The sequence below is a fragment of the Marasmius oreades genome, chromosome 9 (genome assembly GCF_018924745.1).
Source record: "Marasmius oreades isolate 03SP1 chromosome 9, whole genome shotgun sequence".
Taxonomy (NCBI): domain Eukaryota; kingdom Fungi; phylum Basidiomycota; class Agaricomycetes; order Agaricales; family Marasmiaceae; genus Marasmius; species Marasmius oreades.
In genome coordinates, this window is record NC_057331.1 from 2,907,243 (window position 1) to 2,929,234 (window position 21,992).

Below are 21,992 nucleotides of genomic sequence, written 5' to 3' on the forward strand. Positions count from 1 at the left end.
TTTGAGAGTGAGGCGGGATGTTTGATCTGAAACGAGTAATATAGAGGAGCTGATGGAAGGGGAAGGAAGGAGGGAAACGCCATAGGTGGAAGAATGTGGATCGGCTGGGGGGAGATAATATCCGGTGTGATGAACCTATAAGCACAGAACATCATCGAAAACGACATGAACCACAGGATGCATATGGGGCCGGCCTGTTGAGGAGGGGAAAGGCGGCCTGAAAAAACGATTGGAAAAGTTCGCGTCGTTCGAATTTGGATGTCCAGTAGAAGTGAAATAGAAAGACTTGTGTCTTGTGGGAAAGGATGATATGACGGTGAAAGGCATCTAGCCGGCGACAAATAGGTGAAGTGCTTGGTAGCTTATCGACATCTGCTGCTAAGAGACGACCAAAATGCCCTGGGGTATCTAGCGATAGCACGGGCCTGAACGGTAGCGCCAGCGTGGATAGAGTGAAGGTGCAAAGCAATGGCTACTGAGGAAAAGTAAGCGGGGTGTAGAGACGACACATTGTTCGACGAGAGCGACGTCGAGAATACATCTGCGAAGAGATCGTTTCCGTAAGATGTGTGAGGAATTCCGTAAGCGCGACTTCAAGATATTGCATGTGGATCCAGAGGCAGCGAATGCGTCACGCATGATGTCCGGTGCTACGGAAAACTCTTCTCCTTTGCAGCCGCGAGAAGTGTTCTGGACGGAACTGAATACTCCACTGCGAGGTGTTGTGCCAGTCGGGGCTTTTCCAATGCATAGATGGGGTTCGAGCGTGTTGTCACTTTTTCTGAGATCCTCGGACCTGGTGGAGACGGCTTCCGAGACGGCTTCTTCCTCAGCAACTTCCTCCTGCTTTCCGCTTTGACCACTAAGAAACCCTCAAGAGATCCAGAACAACCCTCTGCCAACACCTTCCGCTAAGTGGTGATGCTTTTCGTGTTCCAATGATATCAGTACTGATAAGTCCTGGCTTTCGTGAAAATCGTCAACATCAAACATTATAAACGGACGTCAGGAAATTAGGCTTACAAAACGATAATGTTTTCAGACTTTAGAAAGCAACCAAGGTGCAGTCCCAGAGTTTAAGCCGTCATTCTCTAGGGTGGAGGCAGTGATTCAGAAGGATTTCCGACAGGTAACGTCGTTTCCTCTCGCTAGATGACACAGGTAACTGGCCTCGTGTTCGCGTTAGCAAGATAATAAGCTTCAAAGAAGGTTGAGAGCCCACCTAATGCTAAGTCTTTCACTGTGCGAGAGGGATGGCCATAGGGCCTCTAGGAATCCGCACTCGGAATAAATTATCGACAAAAGGAATTTATCTTCGAGTATCCTATCAGGAAAGAAGATGCAGAGAAAGAGAGGGCCATAGGCACTCCCGAGGGACACAAAGGATGATGGTGGTCACAAAGAAGGAAAGAAGGTTACACGCGGCGGTGGCAGTGCCTCCCCTCCCCTCCTCGTACCCTCGACCCAATCTTCCAACAGAGTCAATACAATAGACAGTTATGACTTCACGGATGTTCAGGAAGTTATCGAGTGTTGAAGGGTAAATACATATGTATCAATACACAAGCCGAATGTACACTATTTACATTTACAACATGCGTGATTGAATTATTGAAATCTATAGATTCCTTTTTCTTCTCGCCGAATCGCCTCCTTTTCGTCCCATAGGCGTCGGACATACCTCCGATAGGCGCATCCTCTTTACGTTCCGGCGGACAGGCTCAATCTCTTCAACATCCTCCATCTCCGCATCCGAGTCTGTGGGTACCCAAGCTTTCTCCTGTTTCTTCTCTTTTTTGCGGCATAACATTGAGGTCCTGATGCTCATCAATTTATCCAAGGGGGAAAGGTCCTTCGTCAGTTCGATGAACTTATCCTCCTTGAGAGTAGCAAGCGGATGACGATCTGTGCCATCTATGTCTTCCGCGTTCTTCCGACGGTTCCCTTTCGGTGGCGTTGCCAGGTGATGAGTGAGATCGACTTCAGCTGGCCAAGCCGCAATGACTCGCAAAACGCTGTGTTTCCCTGCACAGTACATCTCGCGGTCGGTGATTTTATCGAGTAGATTGAGCGTCTCTTGATTGTGATCTACCGTGCTTTCATTATCATTATCGTCAGCGGCTTGTTGAACGTTCTGACCCTGAGAGCGCTGGATTAGCCAAGCTCGTGTCTAGAATTTGTAATGAACTCAGAACTTACCGACTTGTAGAATTGGCTTGGAGTTACGCTCTTAATTGCCTTTGAGACGGTTTCCCGGTCGAGCGAGGAAAGATGATTGTACTGCTTCGCCTGTACGGCAACCCAAGTGTACGAGGGAGCCCCACCATCGTCCCTGTGAAGCTCTAAGGCGAACAATATGTCCGGACCCATCATTATGTCCGGGAAACAGAACAGCTCGCGCTTCTCCCCTTTTAACCACTCCTTCGTCTCCCGTTTTCCGGACTTCGCCATAAGGCCTAAAGCACCGGCCATCTCCAAAATATTACCCCTCTTGTCGACCGTGGCAGAACCGTACGTGTATCGCTTAATGTTAACATTCTTCTGCCTGTAATATTTTGGGTAGTAGACCGAAACCAGTTTGGCCCGTCGTTCCTTCAATTCTTCCATCTCTGGCGAGCGATCCGGGTCGAAAAAATCGAGAACCTCCTTCAGCTTGTAGAGAGGACCTTCTTGGGCGTTGGTTTGAGTGAAAGCCATGAGGAAATAGAAGAGGATGTAGTCTTCGAAAAGAGAATGTCCTCCCTCTGAGACTGAGAATTTATCGGAAATCCAACGGTATAATGAGGGTATTGTTACGCGGTGAGCGGTCTCGAGAGGTAAGGAAGCTGGGCGACCGATTCTCCGGGGCGGCTGGGCGTCGTCTTCGTCCGAGAAGTCATCTTCTTCGTCGGAGAGGATTTGACTGCCATCAAACCTATTATCGGAGTCGTTGTTAAGCCAAACTGTGCAGGCGTTCAGCACCAGTCTTTCATCGATATAGGTACCAGGTTGGGACTTGGTCAGCTCTCGTTGAATAACTCTAGCAAAGCCATATTCTATGAACGCGCGCTGGTCTTTACCCAACTCCGTGTGTTTGGTGTCTGCCCACAGGGTATATTTGTACCCCAGATTGGCCAATACTGCGACACCGTTGTGGTCTATTTAGGGAATCAGAATCGCGCGAGATAAAACAACAAAAGGATTGTCGAGACTCACGATTTGTCAATCGCTCCCAATCAAACTGAGTTTTTGAACATTCCGGCTGGCCAAAGCACCTGAATGGATCATCCCTGTCCCACACCCGGGCTTCTTCTTCAAGGATGGCCCGAGGGCAATCAGTCGGGGTAAATCCAGCGAACTCGTGAATGTACTGGTTGAGCAGAGTGTTAGGGCGCGAGTATCCATTCTCAAGCAGTAGCGTTATGAACTCCGCAGTAAACCGGTATCTGAGACTAGGGATCAGCAGGGGGGGAAAGCGATACAAAGTGTGGCTCACCGTCCTTCAAGCCAGTACCACATCCTGTCCATAAGAATTCTTCCAACGACCGTGTCCCAAATGCACTGAGGAATAAATTTCTTGATGTATTTCGCTTGATTGACCTGTTGGTCAAACGAACCGATTGCTTTGTATTCCCTGAACTCCGCCGGCTTCATTGTGGTAGAGGAGAGAGCATCCACAATCAGTTCCTTCGACATGCCGGTCCCCGTGATAACGAAGGTGTACAGGGACTTAGATCTTCCGGGTTGCTTCAAATGTGATGACCAAACGAAGAGAAGTTCTCGAAGAACTGGACGTCTCCTTTGGGTATTGATAGACGACGAAAAGGCGTGGGGGAAAAGATTCGCTGCTTCCTGGGCCTCGTCAACAACAACACGTATCAAACGATCCTGCTTCTTGAAACCTGGGAGGTTCAATTCTAGCTCCTCATGGTATTCACGAAGTAGCGTAGCCATGGATAATAGGGCCAAACCGGGTACGGCGCGGATTTTGGCAGCCAGAGTCGCAAAGATATCTTGCTCGTGGTTTTGCGTTATTAACCAAGGTTGGAGCTGGACGTCCAACCAGCGTTTGACATATGGCTCGTATGCGACAGTCTGTTGCATCCGCATGTCCTGTATGACATAGTGTATGAACCGATGGAAAATGGCGATGCGGGCAAGTATCACGGGAAGGAAGATCTGAATGGCGAGCTGTGCATTCGTATCCATGGACTGCCGTTGAGTAAGGTTCAGCTTTCTGTTGTTCGGAAATCTCTTCGTGAATTGAGGTGAAAACATCAGCTCCCTGAAGGCCTCGTCGAGGTCAGTAGAGCCGAGGCCCTCCTTCACAGGATCTCTACAGATAAAGTAGAATCCCCATGCATTAGATAGGGCCTCGAGAAGCGTTCTTGTCTTTCCAGCCCCCGAAGTATTAGTGATGAGCCTGACAAATGAAACCTTGGTAACTGGTAGCGACAAAAAGCTCAAACACGTACATCGGTTTGGGGTAGAACACATCTTCCGAACGTTTCTTCCGTGTTCGGTCATTATTACAGGCATCTTCCAGACCTTCAAGCAGCAGGTACGGTGCGTTTGAGTCATCCGCGAATGTAGGGATGGAAAGGCTCTGGACAAAATTGCGAATTTCTGGATCCATTGTACTTAGAAAACCTTCGTTACAGCTCCACTTCTTGAGCTGCATATGACCGTGAACCACACTACAGAGCGCAGGCATCGAGTCAAGCTCAGACATGATGACTTTTCTGAGAGACGCAAGGTCAACTGGTTCCATAGGAAGGGGATAGGGAGATAACGATCCTGAGTTGTCCAAGAGTCTGGGAGTCACCGATATGAAGTGAAGGTAACGCTTTGTCGGATCGTCGTGTATGTCAACAGTTGGGCGTTGAGTATAAGAGGGCGAATTGCAGGTGAACAAGACACAAAATGAACGAGGGACAGGCGGTAAGGTGCTTTGACAGTTTCATTGTTTATAAGGCAGTACTGACCGGGTTCGTCAGTATTAATCACGCTTCTGATATAGCCGTACCGGAGCAACGTTAACGAAGAGTACAATGAAGTCTCCTTGGGAATGATTTCATTCAAATGAAAGAACAACCAGAAAAACAAGGGCGGCGGTAGGCACATGATGTTGTAGTTGCCAAATAGATATCAATAACGACACGGCCTCTCACCTCACCTCAATGTCATGGCGGTCCAAGTTCAACGCTGAAGAGGTTCAGAAACTACTTGACGAATTTGGTACCTCCGCCACACTCTGCAACATTCTAGACAAGACCTTCGTTGACCCAGTTTGGACACCCCGAGAGAACTATGTCGATGACGATGAAGTCACAAGGGAGCAGGAAATCCGCAAACACGTCCTGTCGTTGAATATTCCCGATTTAATCATTGTTGGAGAGCCTCCGATGCTTCTGCATCGTCTAGGGACTTTTTATTCCGACAGGGCCCTAAAATCACGTCTGGATAGCGTTTTTGGGGGAAATCATACGTGCGGCTCATTTGCATCAAATTTGTATTTGTACTTACAGTTCTTCAGATTTCTGCTTAATAGCTCTGGAACGGGGAAGACAAGGATCCTATTTGAAGGCCTTTGTCAACATTGGGGCCTCTATCTCACATCCAGGGTAGATTCCTCTGAACTTGGATGGAGGGATTTACAAACTGCCCTCCATTACCGGGGTGAAATCACTGAACAGAAAGGCTTTACTCGCTATTTCTTCGAGGAACCCTCCTCCTCTGAAGATGGACACCCGTCACCCAGCGGCGAGGAACCAATCTCCAATGTGACCGAGGCCAACTTCAATCTCAATCTCGCGCTCGCCCAGCGTTTTCTCAGTGCTCTTCTTCTATCTCATCTCCTCCTCCTTAAACGATATTTGGAAACAGTGGCAGCTCGTGGGTATCACAATGAATTTCACAAGAAGACTTGGCTCAAATTGCAACTTCATTTCTACGACATAAATATATCCTATCGAGACATCACCAAAGCGTTGCTTTCTTTACTTCCAGAGGATAACGATATCGACCGCGCCATATCCGATACGATATCTGAAATCTTCGACATACCCGAAGTCACAGGCCCCATGTACGTTACTCTCGACGAGGCGAATTTTGCCTCGCATCAATTGGAGGATTGCTTCCGGGATAGGGAAGGGCGACGACATTCTGCACTGAAGGCTGTCTTAGAGACCTGGAAGCGGCACCTCATACCCCCCAAGTTTGTGCTCGTTGTTGCGGGCACCGAGATTCCACGCGCCGATTTTACTGGATCCGGGTGGTCTGATTGGGTCTGGAGGTCCAGTACGGGTGCATTTGACGACAGGGAGATCCAGAGGCAGTACGCCTTATCTCTTCTTCCTCCCAACCTTCCTTCCTCCCCGACAGGACAACGCCTGCTTGAAAGGATATGGAAATGGACCCGTGGACGGTAAGTTCGATGACTTCCTATGCCTGTTATCATCAATTCAACTTACCTCAGAAAGACATCGGTGTACAGCCTCCTTCTTGTCTGTTCTTCTCGAAGAACGATTCGTGCTGCCACACGTGCATCTGAACCGTTTCATCGATTGCCTTAGTGGTGGTTACCAGCCTAAAGACCTTGAGGGAGAGGACAAAGGTTCGCTAGGCGGATTCATGAGCGAGCCTTCATTCGACATAGTGAACTTCGATGTATTGGGTGAGCAATTATCTTATCCGACGATTCGTTCATCACTGCTAAAAGCATTGCATGACTCAGATTCAAATAGGCGGCTCGCATCGTGCCTGCATGCGAGCTTGGTGTCCATCCTCCTGCAGTCCACAGAACGTTTATACTTCTCTGGCGAAGACGTCGCCCTCGTGAACCATACGTTTGGGCGTTTCATCGATACCCGGTGCGATTGCATTGTAATCGATGAACCGTTTCTACTTGCTGGAGCTGCCATGTGGTTTTGTGATGAAGACCATTCCCTCGTTGAGTTTCGGTACTTCAAGGAGAAAGTCCTCGAACCTGGGATCTCCCCGCAACATGCCGCCGGATTCGCAGCACTCTGCTTGGCTGCTGCTTTCGATTCGGAAGAGGGCCGCCCGCTTGGGGAAGTGTTCAGCTTTCCGAATGTTCCCAAGAAACTGAAGGGGCTGAAAAAGGTTGAGGCGACCATTGTGACGTGCAGGGTTTCGAGAAAAAAGGCGAAGGATACGGTGTTACGGTTTTCGGAGGATCCCTGTCAGAAAATCGTTTCTTGGTGTCATTCGGCACGAGATGCGATTGGCTGGATGAAGGACCCTGCAACGCCCTTTTGCATCTACGCTCCAGAGAACGAGACGGCGACTCTTATATTTGTCGTGAAGACCGCTACCGGGGAACGGTTTTGGGTCTTTCTACGGGTGCTTATACCCTCACATGACGATACCGAATCTCTCGCTCGAGCGCAGGACCTCGCGCTTTCGAGCCATCCGGACAGGGTTTTCAACCATGCGGTTCGTCTTTCTCTGCGCCCATTGAATGATCGTTCTTACTGACTACTGTTTACAGATCTCTCCATCCGAAACTACTAAGGTTCTCGAATCTCTTCCCGACCTCTCCTCTCACATCGGCCAATCTGGCGTCCTGACAGTCGTCGTATCCTTTACTGAGGACCTGGACCTTTCGAAAATCAGTACTGGCAAAGCTTCCGGAACATCCACTCTCAACCTCACCACGATCGCTTCGAGTACGAAAGCTTATGCTCGGAATAAAATGGTGATGAAAAGCATTGTTGATGCTATCGTTACGAACGCCGTAGCTAACGATGCGCCTCCGAGGCCTCCTGAACGAACAGGCGCGGCCGCTCAACCCGCTCCTGAGAGCAAACCCGTTTCCAAAAACGAACCTAAACCTGGTGCATCTCGCGTAACGAAGAGAAAAGTGGAGGTGGAGGTTTCTGTTCAGGTGGAGGAGGAAGGGAGTTCCGAAGATGAAAGGAAATCGAGAAAGAAGGGAAAGGGAAAGGAGAAGGCTGAGGGGCCAGCACCCTCATCTTCGAAATCTAACAAGAAACCGCAAACTTCAGCGGGTGGTACGCGAAGGTCCGCTCGGTTGGCGGCTAAAGCGTGTAACGTGTAGAGAACCGTTGTTCTCTCCCCCCCGTTTTTTCGTGATATTTGTTATCAAAATCAAAATCGTTTCATCGCATTGCTATTTGCTTCCATGGATCCGTACTTTCGAGCTTGACATTTATTGTTGTACTCTATCTATAGTCATCATATACTTCGGATATCTTTGTACTGTATTAGAAGCCAATCATAGCTTTGACAAGACAAAAGAATGGGAATAAGAGGGAGCTGAGAATGCAAAACTGACGGAACCCACGACTGTCAAAGAACTATGTATGTACATAACGTTCAAAGCGGTTGCCAACACCAACTGCCTTGTGTTCTTTTGTTTCCTACTTGGTTTCGAATTTAATGTACTTACAATCCGTATGTCAACCAGTCAAAGCGCGCGGTTGGTATACATAATACAGTAGTACCAGGTACCTCGAGGCTTGCAGTGGGTGTCAAATCACAGGCACATACACAATGCCTTTATTCTTTTGCCGGGTTCGAAGTAATGAGGCCGCCGTCTTTTCTCATCTTGTACAATGGTTACCTCACTCGGAGACGACGTCTTCTCACAGGGAGCTCCATTTACATACCCACTGCCTTGTTCTTTCGCCTCGATGTGCGTGTGTGAATTTCGCGCTCGCGATCCCGTCGGTTTACGTGGGGACCTTAGTAACGATCGTCGTATCAAAGCACTTCATATGCCATATGGTACGCTTGAGTCATGTCCACCCAGCGCGCAATTGACTCAAAATTGACTCGAAAGAAGAACGCTGAGGACATTCCTACACGAGGTCGAGAGCTCGAAAGGCTACGCAACATACGAAGCTGCTCTTGTTGCAATTTTGTTGAGCTCCTCCCTGGTTCTCGTACCATAGGTATTCACGACGGTATTTCGGTCGTTAGGGTACGCGGAGGAGAATTGTGTACCGCCACTGCTACGCGTTGGCTACGCGTGACTTCTCTTCCAAGTTCCTCCCACCATCCATCCTCAAGTGGTTTCTTTTAGTTGCCAGTAAGCACTTATTCCTCACCCGCTTTCTTTTTTCGCTAATAAGATAGCTACAGATGTGCTCCCTAAACGTTTTAGACCACTTAATGAGAAGCGCTGATATCGTTTGGAGGAATTGGAAGGCGATCTGATGTGTCTGTTACCCTTTCTCGAACCTTTTCATTGGTTGATTCAAGTCTCGATCTACAGTGGATAACGGTACCGTCATAACGAAAGCATCGACGTACAAGGGTTCCAGCCGAAGTGCAGCGCCAGTATAGCGTGAGGGATGATCGATGACGGTTTCAACTTCGGGCCCTTCACAGTCGTACGGGACGATTATGTTGGTCGTAAGTCCAGTTTTTCGTCCTTTTCGACTCTGACGAAGTTAAAAGACACGACTTTTCATGTTATGACTGGGATTCAGAAATTATCTTCTATTCCGGTGGACGGTGGTTGGCCGTTCTGGATTTTTTTGGAGGATGGAACGAGCGGAACGAGAATGGGAAGCTGTCGTCACTGTGTTCAGCAACCTCAAGGTTGACAACACTAAAACTATCAACTGCATCTGTCAGGCCTGCGAAGAACGGAATGGACAAGATACCTCTCACCTCATCTGAATGTGTCTATCAATTCACCAGGCCTCGAATTTTCCCTTTTACGCGAATGACTTGAAGGAAAGCGTTTTCGCAGCGCTAGTCTCGTCGCTGTCTTGCAGACCTTGGACACGGTGCCGTTCGTCAGAGAGGTCGCATGCGTAGCTTCCAAAGCCAAAGCATCCAAAGCTTGTAGTACAACTCAACTCCACTTTCAAGTCATTCTTCCCTCTATGGCCCTCTCTCCTTCCCCAGCCCCAGTTTCTTGCCACTTTACGACATCCCTACCATCTCAAACTCGTTCGTTGTACTCTCTTCAACGCCGGTACATGTGATATACGCAACCAGCCCTCGGGAACTCCTCAGCTTGTCGGTAGCAGCAGGATGATTCAAATCTACACACCGTCTCGTCCTTTTCCAAGGATGTGGAAGATCATGATCGCCACCTTCTAGTCATAAAAAATCCGACCGTGTTCGAACCTACTTATGTCAAGCCAGCCTATGTTGTCCGACCTGGTACTCAAGAGCACGCAGGGCCGGATTCCAGGCGATATCCTCCACCCCTTTCGGCCTTTTTTCGGTCCCCCCATCGGGCAGATACGCTCAAGCGCCGAACATAATTTCGGCGTTCGAATACCTGGAGGCAACATTGTCACCTACTGAAATCGAGAGGACGTTCCGTCGAACCTGTTCAGACCTCATCTTTCCCTTTGAAACTCTTTTCGTCGGGTTTCTCTATGCCAGAACCCTACATCTGTCCATGCTCATCCTTCTGTCATCCTGACCTACTCTGTTCAAGGGTCGAACGTGACCCCGCTACACCAATCTTCGTTTACCCTTTGCCTCCCTCCCCAATACTAGCGAAGATGGTGTGGATGTAATCTTGGCTCTCGAGGGGAGTATTCGGAGGATTCCAGGAAGGGCCTAAGGCACTCCGGTACGTGCTTGACTTTATGCGTATCTTTTGGCAGGTGCTCATTAACAAGTGTACCGGCCACCACAATCAACTTCCCATACGCAGTAGTGCAAACTATGTTGCCACGTGGTGACCTTCTTCTTGATCAGCCGTCGTTCCCTCTCAATCTCTTGCGTTTCGATGCTGGTGAGCAAGCAATCTGGCTTATTTTGAATGCTTTTTTAATACTTATTGGGTACCTATATAGCGGTTGAGGTCAAGAAATAGAGGGTGACTTGAGACTTGTTTCCTGGTGAGTTCTCGACGTCTTCACATTGTTATTGAACCGATTCGAATTTCTATCTACAGTGGATACGAAAGAGGAAAGACATGCTAGAACTCGACTCGAACAGCAGCCTATTCACTCGAATATGACCATTCAACGTCGACGACTATCTTTGGGCCCTTCACTACAGCGCTGCTGACATCAGGAAAAGCCCAAAATGCGAATTCGCACAAATCAGTAATAATTTGTACCAATTCGCACCAAGGCGTCAAATTTGCGACCGTTAGTGACTTTCTCCGAATTTTGCTATTTCCACATCCCCCCAACGAATTTTGACTAATTCGTGCTTATTTGTGCTATTTTGCGTGCATTTGGGTGTCTCTAATTGACGCAAATCTGCACGTTTCTTACAAATAGTTGGGCCTCGTTTCGTCGCACTTGTAACAAATAATCAAGTAGTGTATATTGACGTTGTTCACTAAGTTACATGTGGTCGTATCTAAATATGTACATCAATGTGATTAGGACATCAGAAAACAACCATTGCTGGCTTGTCCGGCTTTTCGCGGCTTTTTCCCCACCAAAATTATCCAAAAGCGGAAAATCCACAATCTATGTCTATTTTGGTACAAGTCAGTTCAGAGTCCGGACCTGGGTGGCCCAGAAAAGCCACAAGTGGCCGCAAGCCGCAAGCCACGTGTGACTTGCAGAATCGTATGATTTCGGTAAATTTCATTCATTCTCCTCTCAAATCCTGGTAGCTATAGCCCATTAAGCATGAATACACAACTGCAATTTGAATACTAAAAATACACAAGAAAATATAGCCTAATAACCTATATAGCGGTAGTCCAAGAGAAGGCAATGATTGTACATACAAGAAACGCGTGAGGAATGATGGCAAGAGCCTTAAGGAAATAGGTACTAGCTACCTAATGAGGGATATAGAGCTTGATAGATTGATCAGAGTCGCTTGAGGCACCGCCCTCGTCGCATGGGGGATTAGGGGAGTATTCATACAGGACCATGAGGTCTTCCCATTCATCGTCGGTGAGGCTGGCCACATAGCGTACAAAGGCCTTGACGTGTTTGCCCACATTCACTTCTGAGAACCGTTCGCTTTCCTTGGTGAGTGAAACCAGTGGTGGGTGGCCTTTCGACTTGACATAGTACCGGAACGCTTGTTTGATCTACCATAACATCAAGTTAGTTGCTAGATGTCTAAGGAAGATGAACTATGGGAAACATACCGCTGCACAAACCAGACCAACCAGACCAACAGGACGCCCATATTCGATGCTTGACTGGGCCATTTTGCTCATGTAGAACTTCATCATTTCAATGACAAAGTATGATTGAAACAGCCCCCTTGGTGGCTAGTACTCATCGTCAGAACAACAAAATTAGATGTGCCAAAAATTTGCTTACCACGTAGTTTCCATCGCTGGGCTTAATATTACTGGCTGACGGTTCAGCGTAGAAGGCGGGACCATCTTCAAGCCGATCACTGGCCCATGTAGCGTACTCGAGAATCCTCCTGTAATGACCATTATACTCTGGATGACTAAAGAACTCGCCAACAGTCTTGATTGCTTTCGACCCTATTTCAGAAGGTGTCTCATTCAACCGGTTATATATCTAAGTTTGCCGCACAGTCTGTTAGCTCAAATTGTAACCATATGAAGATGAAACTGACCTGTTGAAACACTGCATCTCTATCCAGAGAGCAAACATATGTGATTTCTGGGAATGTCCGGTTGACAATATCTTGAACAGTTTCAAGAAGGACCTTGTCTCGACGAAATTTGACCATTGGCTGATCAGAAGCGAACATGGCGTGCTTCGCTGTTGGGAGGACACGACTAGACCAGTTGCCCCTGATAAACTCCGGGTATTCCTTCGCACTTGTTCCGACCCTCTGGCCTCCTTTTTCCCCAGATCCTTGAGCAGCAGGGTTTGGTGAATGAGCTCGAGATTCGGCCGGAGTATGGGTACGTGAGGCTGACCGGGATCCTGCACGAGATGAATGTTGGGATCCAGGCTGGGCACGAGCTGTCAGGAGATGTGCTGTTCGTACAGCACCTTTCTTGGGGAGAGGGTTGAACTCAACAGAGGGTTGACGAGAAGATACAGCTGATGAGCCCTTCGAACCTGGTTGTGAATTGACAGGTGTAGTATAGTCGTTTATGAGACTGATCTGTATAGCCTGTCAATTATGCAGACTTAATAGAAATCCAAAGATAACACATACCATGCCATTGTCGTCGAGCTCTGATTCGTTTGTAACTGTAGCCCCCTCTGCTTCACCAAGAGTGATATCTTCAATGTCGCTGTCTGCAAGTCCACCGAACTCCCACCCTCCTGGTGCTTGAAGGCTGGCTTTGAAGCACTTGGAGAGGCCCGTTTTTCCGCTAGCGAGTTTACTCAGTACCTTGTTGACAGGTCCGTGGAAAACGCACCTTGGTTGACACGCGGTAAGGGCTTCTTGCATGGTATTTGTCCCACTAGCTGCCCGCTTCTTTCCCTTTCTACCATCACCACCAGTATTCCTACCTGGTTTCTCCTTTGCTTTCTGAACAAACAAGACTTGAGGTGAGTTGACAGTCAGATGAGTGGATGGGATAACTCACTGGCTTTAGCTCGACGATTCCCTCGCTACTGCTATCTTCACTGACATTGTCGACGTCTATAAACTCAGCAGAGTCTGATGGTGCGTTGATGTCTCGTTCTCCCCCCAGGTTTACTTCACTTCCATATCCCTCATTCTCCGTCTCTTCAGGGACTTGTGGCAAATCGTAAGCCCTCATTCTTGCCTTCCGTTCCCTCACTATCTGCTGTTCACGTAGCATAGACTTCAGCCTCTCCAATTCGTCCTCCTTTGCCTGTATTTCTTTCATCTTCTTTAGCTTCTTCCTTTCCTCCACAACCTTTTCTGCCTGGACTTCTGCAGAAGATCGTCTGGGGCGGGGGCGATCTGGTTCTGCTGGGTCGATGTTTTTACGTGTACACGGTAAGGACGCTCAGGTACCTGCTTGTGGTATTCAGTTCCCATCGTTGTGAAATGTGCTATTTTTACTTACGTTGCAAATTTTCGCCATTGGCTGTCTTCAGATCGTAATCGTCTTCCGTGTAACCAGTGGTGGGAGCGACAGGTTGAGATGTGGTTGCTTTTGATGCAGCCACACCACTTCTCGTTTGGGCATGTGAGTGCGTATTGGTCTTATCATCGTGTTGATTTGTTGAGCTGATGTTCTTCTTTTTCTTAGCACGAGGTGGCATGACAAGAGGTGGGAGAGGATGAAGACAGGGAGTTGATGATGGGAGAGATAGTAGGTGTGTGTGTTGTTAGCCGACGTTGAACGTTTTTCACAGTGCCATCGGCAACACATGCACATTTCTCACAGTGCTGGCAGTTACACATGTACGTTTCCCACAGTGCTGGCAGTTACACATGCAATGTGTTCGCGTTTTTCCTCTCTGTATTTTCTATAAATTCTAGCAATGCATTTTTGTTGGGCATCCACTTCTACCTCATTTTGAAACCAAACTCACATGTCTGACAGTGATTCTGACCTTATCCTGCTCACCAGTTTCTATTGCCCTGAATGCAAGCAGGCTTTCCGATCTCCTGGTGGTCTTACTTGCCATAAAAATATCAAACACCCAGTCATTTCATTCAGACCCCAGATTGGTGGAGGAGGAGGTGAACATCATTTTGAGACACACCAGCACTTCCGTGGTGCGTATCAAGACTATCTTGTTGACTGCTATAGCTCACTTCTATTCATTTCAGCAGATCATTACAACATACATGGTCGTCCTGTACCTGCAGATAAGAGCCCCGAGTCCATTCCTGAACCTCCTATCCATCTTCCAGAAGCATGGTACCCATTCGACAAGCGATCAACCTTTGATTGGTCACACTTCTTTTACATTGAACTCAAAGCATCAAATGGAAAAATCAACAAAGCTTTAGATATCCTTCAGGCTCAACTTCTCGAAGTCGGAGGTGGTCAGACTCCGTTTAGGAATACAAAGGATCTTTATGCAGCAATCGACTCAATCCGAGAAGAGAATACCCCATGGATCACTTACAATGTGAAGTACACTCGTGAGCTGCCAGACAACCCGCCCCTTTGGATGATGGAAGTTTACGAATTCTGTGTCCGTGACACATTGAATGTTCTAATTGAGCAACTCAAGACCGAAGCCTTTAGGGACCAGTTCAACTACACTCCTTATCGGGAATGGAATACTCGAAATGAGAGAATTTATTCCAATCTGCTCTCTGGAGACTGGATATGGGATACAGCCGTAAGTAGTTCTCAATTGTCAGTTTGTCCACATTCTAATAAACGCAAATTAGGATGAAATTTCCAGAGATCCAGAGCTTGAAATGAACTGTTCAACCTTAGAACCACTGCACCCAACTAGTGGGGTTTTAAGGCTTATGTGGCAAGCTAAACAATACGGACAACACTACAAAGGGGACCGCCGAGGCGACAAGGTTTACTCAAAGGTAAATACTTACTGAGGGATGCTGAGAGGCTTAAAAGCACTCACACTTGAAAAATACTGAGGGCACTGGAAATACTGGAAGGAACACTTGGGAACACTTAGGAACACTGGACAGGAGCAATGGCTCAACTGGAGAGAGAGGAGGAAAAGCAGAATGCACAAGAGACAGAAACACAAACAGAAGGTTTAAAATTACAAGGCTGGGGGAAAATAGCTAGATACATGGGGGGTTTATATACTACTGAGCTATCTACATGGGGATAAGACCTAGCCAATAGGAAATAACATGGAATAACCATGGAATGACTGTGGAATGGCTGTGCAAGGCTGTGCAAAATAGGAAAGTTGCTCCTCTGGCAAGAATTCTAGAATGCCCCAGGATGCCCAAGATGCCCAGGATGCCCAGGATGCCCAAGAATTAATTTCTGGGGGGGATTCCTTGATACTGGACATGCCCTGGAAAGTGAACGATTCGTGACAGAGCTCTCAAGAATAACAAATGGTGCAATGTTGGTTCCCATCATCTTGGGGAGTGACAAAACAACAGTCTCTGTGGGTACTGGACATCAAGAATACCACCCTGCCTACATTTCTCTTGGAAACCTAACAAACATAGCACGGAGAGCACATGGCAACAGTGTTCTTCCCTTCATGTTTTTTGCTATTCCTCGAAGTTTGTATCTTAATTTTTTGTTTGTTGTTTATAATGACACATTCTGCAGCAAATCAAAATGATAGGAAGTCGGAAATTTTTCACACCTTTTGTCGTCGCCTCTACCATTACAGTCTATTCATGGCCTTGAAACCATTGCGGCTGCATATGACCACTCCGATTCTTCTGAAATGTCCTGATGGCCACTACCGGCAAGTAGTATTTCAACTTGGTCCTTACATTGGTGACTATCCGGAGCAAACATACCTTGCATGCATTGTCCAGGGCTGGTGTCCAAAGTATGTTTGTTCTTATTTAATATTAGGAATATTCACACTTATAGTTTAGATGCATGGCTAGACCAGAGAATTTAGATGGAGTTGATGAAAATGGTGATAGAGCCTTTGCAAGAACATATGAATATCGCCAGGCCTTTGTCCAGGGAGATAAACGAAAGGTTTGGAGGGAATTTGGGCAAAGAACTGATGTCTCAGTGAGTTTGCATATGCAGTTTGCAATATATCCATAGGACTGAATTTGAATGTCTATAGCCTTTTACTGATCAATTCCCCCGTGCCGACATCCATGTTCTTCTTACCCCAGATCTCCTACACCAAATCATCAAGGGCACATTCAAGGATCATATTGTTACTTGGATTTGCAGTTACATTCTTGAGGCGTATGGGAAAGATGGTAATCGAATTTTGAAGGATATCGATAGAAGGTGAACTATTCCCATTATTATTCATCAAGTAATGTTCAATTTTCTCCAGAATTTCTGCTGTTCCAGCCTTTCCAGGTATACGTCGATTTCCTGATGGTCGAGACTTTGCCCAGTGGACAGGTGATGACTCCAAGGCATTGATGAAGGTTTATATTGCTGCTGTTGCAGGGTATATTCCCCGTGAAATGGTCAAAGCTCTCTCATCCTTCATGCACCTATGTTATATTGCTTGCAAAAATGAAATTAACACCCATGACCTTGACCAGTTCTACCAGTACCTCCAAGCCTACCATAAATATAGGGCTGCTTTTATCACCTATGGAACCCGTGAAACCATCTCCCTCCCTCGACAACATTCTCTAGTTCATTATGAAGAATCAATTCGTCAATTTGGTTCACCAAATGGTCTCTGTTCCTCGATTACAGAATCAAAGCATATCAAGGCTGTCAAGGAGCCCTGGCGACGGTCAAACAGGTACAATGCTCTTCTGCAGATGTTGACAACCATTCTCCGACTCGATAAAATGGATGCTCTGCGGAGGAAGTTTGTTCAACGAGGAATGCTCACTGGTACCACCACCTCATTCACAGAGGATTTACTCAATATGCCAGACTGGGAGGATGCTGAGGATTCCTACCTGGACTTTATACAGCCAGAGAGAGAGACTGAGAATGATCTTGGACCCTGTGACGACCAGAGTGGTGGTGTTTCAGTTCATTTAGCATACACTGCTGGTATGTTCAACAATGTTTCCTTACTTTGAGTCAAGTATGACGTTGTACTACAGCTCGTGGGTATCCTCACACAGTTGAAACCCTTTCTCGCCATATAAATCAACCCAAATTCCCCCATGTCCTTCGACAGTTTCTCTTTGACCAGCTCAATCCACACTCTGATATCTTTGGTGAAAGCCTAGATATTGACCAGTGTCCTCCATTTAGCGAAAAAATTACTGTGTTTCACTCTGCTGTGCTTACTTGCTTTGCACCCAGTGATGAATGTGGGAGCAATGGAATGTATAGGGAACGCATCCGCTCAACCCCACATTGGCATGGCAAGCGCCCTCGCAGAGATACAGTGTTTGTACAGGTAGACGGCTCACTCCCAGGTGTTCTTGGCCTTGCAGTTGCTCGAGTACTCCTCTTTTTCTCCTTCATCTATAACAAGAAGAACTACCCATGTGCACTGGTCAACTGGTACCTCCGGTCAGATGATGAGCCTGATGAAGACACTGGAATGTGGGTTGTAGAACAGGAAGTGCAAAGAGATGGAAGACCCACTTTAGCTGTAATTCATCTGGAGTCAATTGCCCACTCTGCGCATCTTCTCCCCCGCTTTGGTATAGATGCTCTTCCAGAAAACTTCCATCACTCCCAGTCTCTTGATGTATTTGAATCATATTATATTAACAAGTTTGCAAATCATAGAATGTTTAGTTTTTTATCTAGCAATTGAACAATATATGTATTTTTCTTGTTTTCAATGTGCTCTCTCTAGTGAGCAACCAAGACCCACTGTCTAACCATGTAGACCATACAACTCATAGCATATCATTATATAATAGACAGAGCTACCATACAAAGGTCCTTCAATATTCCAGGTAAAAGCTTTAAAGCTTGGGATCCTTAGCCTTGACATTCTAGAGAGCAATAACCATAGTTTTTTTCTTGTTAATAACAATATTGAGACACCTTGCCTTTGAAAATAATGTACAGAACACTTATCTTACAGCAAAGGGCAGGAAGGACAATGTTACATGTAGCACCCGCTAATTAAGCAAAATGGCTGTACCTTCTCTACACCTTCCTAATTAAGTATAGCTATACCAACTCATGGTGCCCAATGCCTTTGGGCACCATGCATCATCTATTTGTCTATAGTTACCCCCACTCCCATTCCATCAACCTGCAAGATTACTCGTAATATTTTCTAGTAAGAACTAATTTATTGTACAATATTAGTATATAAAGGCAAAGGTATCATACTTTAAAATCTTGTCTAGTTGGGGGATTGAACTCACAGCCTCAAAATTTGACAATATATAATGTAATTTAACCACTAGACCAAGCCATCAATTGTATTTACAGGTTGATGTGGGTGTATATACAGTCAAAAGTGCTTTGCCAGCCACATCCTTTTATGCTGCATGGCATCAGCTGTATGTCCATCAAATGCCTAGGGCTGTATACCATAGCACAAGTCACATTTTGACTGTAGACTAGCTCCAAACAATTGAAAAATTACTGTAATTATGGCCGTATATGGTATATGGTAATGAATTGTATGGATTGAAACCATACCGTTTACCATACCATATATAGCCTGTGCTCCGGAGCTAACAGTATGGATATCGTAACTGTACAACTATAATGGTCAGAAGCGTAAATGTAGTGATAGCATACAGTCCTACACATGCCCAATTAATCCCTGCTGCCTGAATAGTGTGACAGAAAGTTAAAAAATATACCAAGGCATCCCACCAATATGTGTCTGAATGCCTTGGTGGTCTTCAAGAGCTTTGGATGAATTGGACAATAGCGGGATGAACTTTAGATGGTTATTGAGGATGACCTTTTGAGGTCATTACACTGTGAAACAGGTTCAAGTTGGTAATCAGTGATATCTTAGTCATATATACCCTCAAATTTGGTGGGCATGTGCTACCTCCACACACCTCCTACAAGCAAAAATAGCCATGCTGTTCAGTCTTTTGTGTGATAGTATAAAGTACATATTATAATTCGTGTTTATTTTCAAATAAAATGTCTCCAGATTATAAAAATGTTACTGTCAGAGTAAAATCTTGAAAATCCCCCTACAAACACCCTTCAAACACCCTCTGTAGTCTCCTACTATATAGATATACTAAAGTTGAAGGGTGTTTGTAAGGGGAATATCTGAAATTTCGAAGATTTTACTCCAATTTTACTCTGACATTACCATTTTCATAATCTGAAGGCATTTTATTTGAAAATAAACACAGATTAAGGTGTACTTTGTATCTACATACATGTAAAAGCCTTGAGGGTGACTGAATGGCATGACTTGTATGCTTTTTCATTAGCAGGAGGCGTGTGAACGTACCACATGTCTGCCAAACTTCAGGGCGCACCGTCATTCGGCACCGACAAGTCAACAAGTCATAGCTTTTCGGCTTTTCGGCTTTATTGATCTAAATTTGGTAAAAAAAGTACTGAAAAGCGGCTTTTGTCTTGCCTGCCAGCGAAAAAGCCGGAAAAAGCTGGAAAAAGCCGAAAAGGCTTATGTCATTTTGCTGATGGACCCGACATCTCCTGCCAATTTATCACGAAGTGTAAAGCCTGTGTGTACCAGTGAACAATAGCCAGACCAGAAGTAAACAGTTACTGACAGTACTAGTGGAAGAAGCATCAAGTCTTTGATGATCCTTGTTTGATGAGAACAAATTATGAATCACACAAGCCTAAAAATTCGTTGAAAGCACAATAAGGCGGACAACAAAGACGACATACTTGCTTCTACAGCTGTTCCAAACCATCCGAGAAACCTTAGCTCAGAGCTGGACCCGGGCCTGAGTCTTGCCGGCATTCTTTTGTCGAGCATACCATGAAGAATAAATTATATGAGAGAGTTGGGGAGAGAAGGAAAGTTTGGAGTGCGAGTGGTAGTGATGGAATGAAGGAAAAAGGAATGAAGAAGAACATACATATAATAACCAGACACGTCGTACTACGTAACCTGCAACCCAGTCCCTCGGATAAATCGGTGATCTCGGCAAGTCATTCAATGACTTGACGGCGACCACTAAATTTCACAACTGTGACAACTATGAAAAAGAATTGAGAATTCTCTAAGTCCAACTAAAGTCCAATGCCAGGATAGAGTTCACTCAGATAAAAGCAAGTATCCAATACCCCTCCCACTACTTAAATCTGTGTTATCATTTATGGATACAATTCATGAATAAATAGCAAAGTTGCCTTTCACTTTGGCAAAAACTTAGGTGGAATTCACACAAACTAGTGCAAATTTGCCCCAAACATTTCTGGGCATTATCCTAATTTACACAGTTTTGCGCCAAACAGCCAAACTTGTGCAGATTAGCTAGGTTAGTTCAATTTGTGCGAATTTGCACCAATTCGCATTTTGGGATTTCCCTGATGGATGGTAGTAGATAATCGTCGTCGTTGTTAGTTTCCTGAGCACCACGAAACAGGGACCAAAATGTTCATGTACTGGTCAATACCATTAGCCACCATTAGCCAATATCAACCTGACCTTACCTGATCTATATCTGATACTCAAGTTCAAATTTGATCAAAGCCTTCCAGTCTGAGAGTAAATAATCAGGTTGACCCAACTGATCAGAGGAGTCCAGTCTGATAATGTCAGACCAGACATCATCAGACTGACCGAGATGACCAGATGTGTTACCTATAAAGGATCTCGGTCAGTTGCTGTTCCCACCAATTTAATTTTGTCCAAAATTACGGTCATCTTGGGTAAAAAAATTTGCATCGGAAACTTCATATTATTTTAGATAAGTAATTACCTATAAACAATTACCCAAAAATTACAAATTACCAGAACAGTACATTAACATAGAAAAGAAAAATAACCAATGGCTCAAAATCTTAGTCATTGTTGCCCAGTCAACTCACTGCTGCCGAAACAATAGCCACAAGCGTTTTTTTGAGGGCACTCATGTTTGAGGTGTTCTAGAGGGAACATTAGCAAGGTGACGGCACAGTGTGTAGAAACTCTGGCACCAAGTGTCAGTCCGACGGGGGGAAAAGGAGTCGCAGACTGTGGAGAAAGGGATAATGGCAGTCGTGTATTTAACCGTTGTGCCGTCTTTGGTCATATTTGTTGAGGGACCCACAGAGCTCCACCTCTTTTGGAGCGCTGTTGACTCCGCCGCTCGCTTGCATTCCTACCCTGCGTGACAATATGTACATTTTGGGAAATGACGTATGCATGTGCCGAAACATGTTCTTTGCAGGAGTCGAAAATTTTTTCCCCCGGCCTTGCCCCAGCCAATGTTCTAGTCTACAGTGCCATTTACTTCTGAAGGAATTAAAGTAAGCAAAAAGCAGGCTGGGGGTATATTGACAGTAGGCTGCAGAGAATTAGGATGGACTGTGATCAACCTATGAGGCTATGATGAACTGTTATAAGTCTGAATGTAGTTGACTCCGTGATGGCATTCTGACCCTGTCTGATTATAATCTGCACTGCAGCTGACCATACATTGTCAGATATCATCAGACTGGGGCTTGCACTTCAGACACTTATCATGCTCTGATTACA

At 45.9% G+C, this 21,992-nt stretch overlaps 6 protein-coding genes across 6 annotated transcripts; 4 read left to right on the plus strand and 2 right to left on the minus strand.

The window, feature by feature from the left end:
* Positions 1–1,541: 1,541 nt before the first annotated feature.
* On the minus strand, positions 1,542–5,063 carry E1B28_013794 (uncharacterized protein). The gene is made up of 5 exons (XM_043158972.1): positions 4,455–5,063; positions 3,476–4,402; positions 3,196–3,425; positions 2,200–3,137; positions 1,542–2,140 (listed from the first exon to the last, which is right to left on the minus strand). Exons 1-5 carry the CDS (start codon positions 4,748–4,750, stop codon positions 1,619–1,621), a joined length of 2,913 nt encoding a protein of 970 aa, XP_043004327.1. The 5' UTR covers positions 4,751–5,063; the 3' UTR covers positions 1,542–1,618.
* Positions 5,064–5,138: 75 nt separating this feature from the next.
* On the plus strand, positions 5,139–8,257 carry E1B28_013795 (uncharacterized protein). The gene is made up of 4 exons (XM_043158973.1): positions 5,139–6,406; positions 6,462–6,655; positions 6,716–7,437; positions 7,493–8,257. The coding sequence occupies exons 1-4, from the start codon at positions 5,160–5,162 to the stop codon at positions 8,060–8,062; spliced, it is 2,733 nt and encodes a 910-aa protein (XP_043004328.1). The 5' UTR covers positions 5,139–5,159; the 3' UTR covers positions 8,063–8,257.
* Positions 8,258–9,320: 1,063 nt separating this feature from the next.
* E1B28_013796 (uncharacterized protein) lies at positions 9,321–9,706 on the plus strand (the record flags this gene model as incomplete). Its single annotated transcript, XM_043158974.1, has 2 exons — positions 9,321–9,381; positions 9,459–9,706. The coding sequence occupies 2 exons, from the start codon at positions 9,321–9,323 to the stop codon at positions 9,704–9,706; spliced, it is 309 nt and encodes a 102-aa protein (XP_043004329.1).
* Positions 9,707–11,740: 2,034 nt separating this feature from the next.
* On the minus strand, positions 11,741–14,087 carry E1B28_013797 (uncharacterized protein; the record flags this gene model as incomplete). The annotated part of the gene is made up of 8 exons (XM_043158975.1): positions 11,741–11,998; positions 12,059–12,184; positions 12,237–12,446; positions 12,505–13,005; positions 13,060–13,219; positions 13,268–13,380; positions 13,439–13,827; positions 13,889–14,087. The coding sequence occupies 8 exons, from the start codon at positions 14,085–14,087 to the stop codon at positions 11,741–11,743; spliced, it is 1,956 nt and encodes a 651-aa protein (XP_043004330.1).
* A 273-nt stretch (positions 14,088–14,360) lies between these two features.
* Positions 14,361–15,203, plus strand: E1B28_013798 (uncharacterized protein; the record flags this gene model as incomplete). Its single annotated transcript, XM_043158976.1, has 3 exons — positions 14,361–14,547; positions 14,602–15,122; positions 15,189–15,203. 3 exons carry the CDS (start codon positions 14,361–14,363, stop codon positions 15,201–15,203), a joined length of 723 nt encoding a protein of 240 aa, XP_043004331.1.
* Positions 15,204–16,119: 916 nt separating this feature from the next.
* On the plus strand, positions 16,120–18,158 carry E1B28_013799 (uncharacterized protein; the record flags this gene model as incomplete). The annotated part of the gene is made up of 5 exons (XM_043158977.1): positions 16,120–16,277; positions 16,327–16,471; positions 16,530–16,702; positions 16,752–17,437; positions 17,491–18,158. The coding sequence occupies 5 exons, from the start codon at positions 16,120–16,122 to the stop codon at positions 18,156–18,158; spliced, it is 1,830 nt and encodes a 609-aa protein (XP_043004332.1).
* Positions 18,159–21,992: the final 3,834 nt, after the last annotated feature.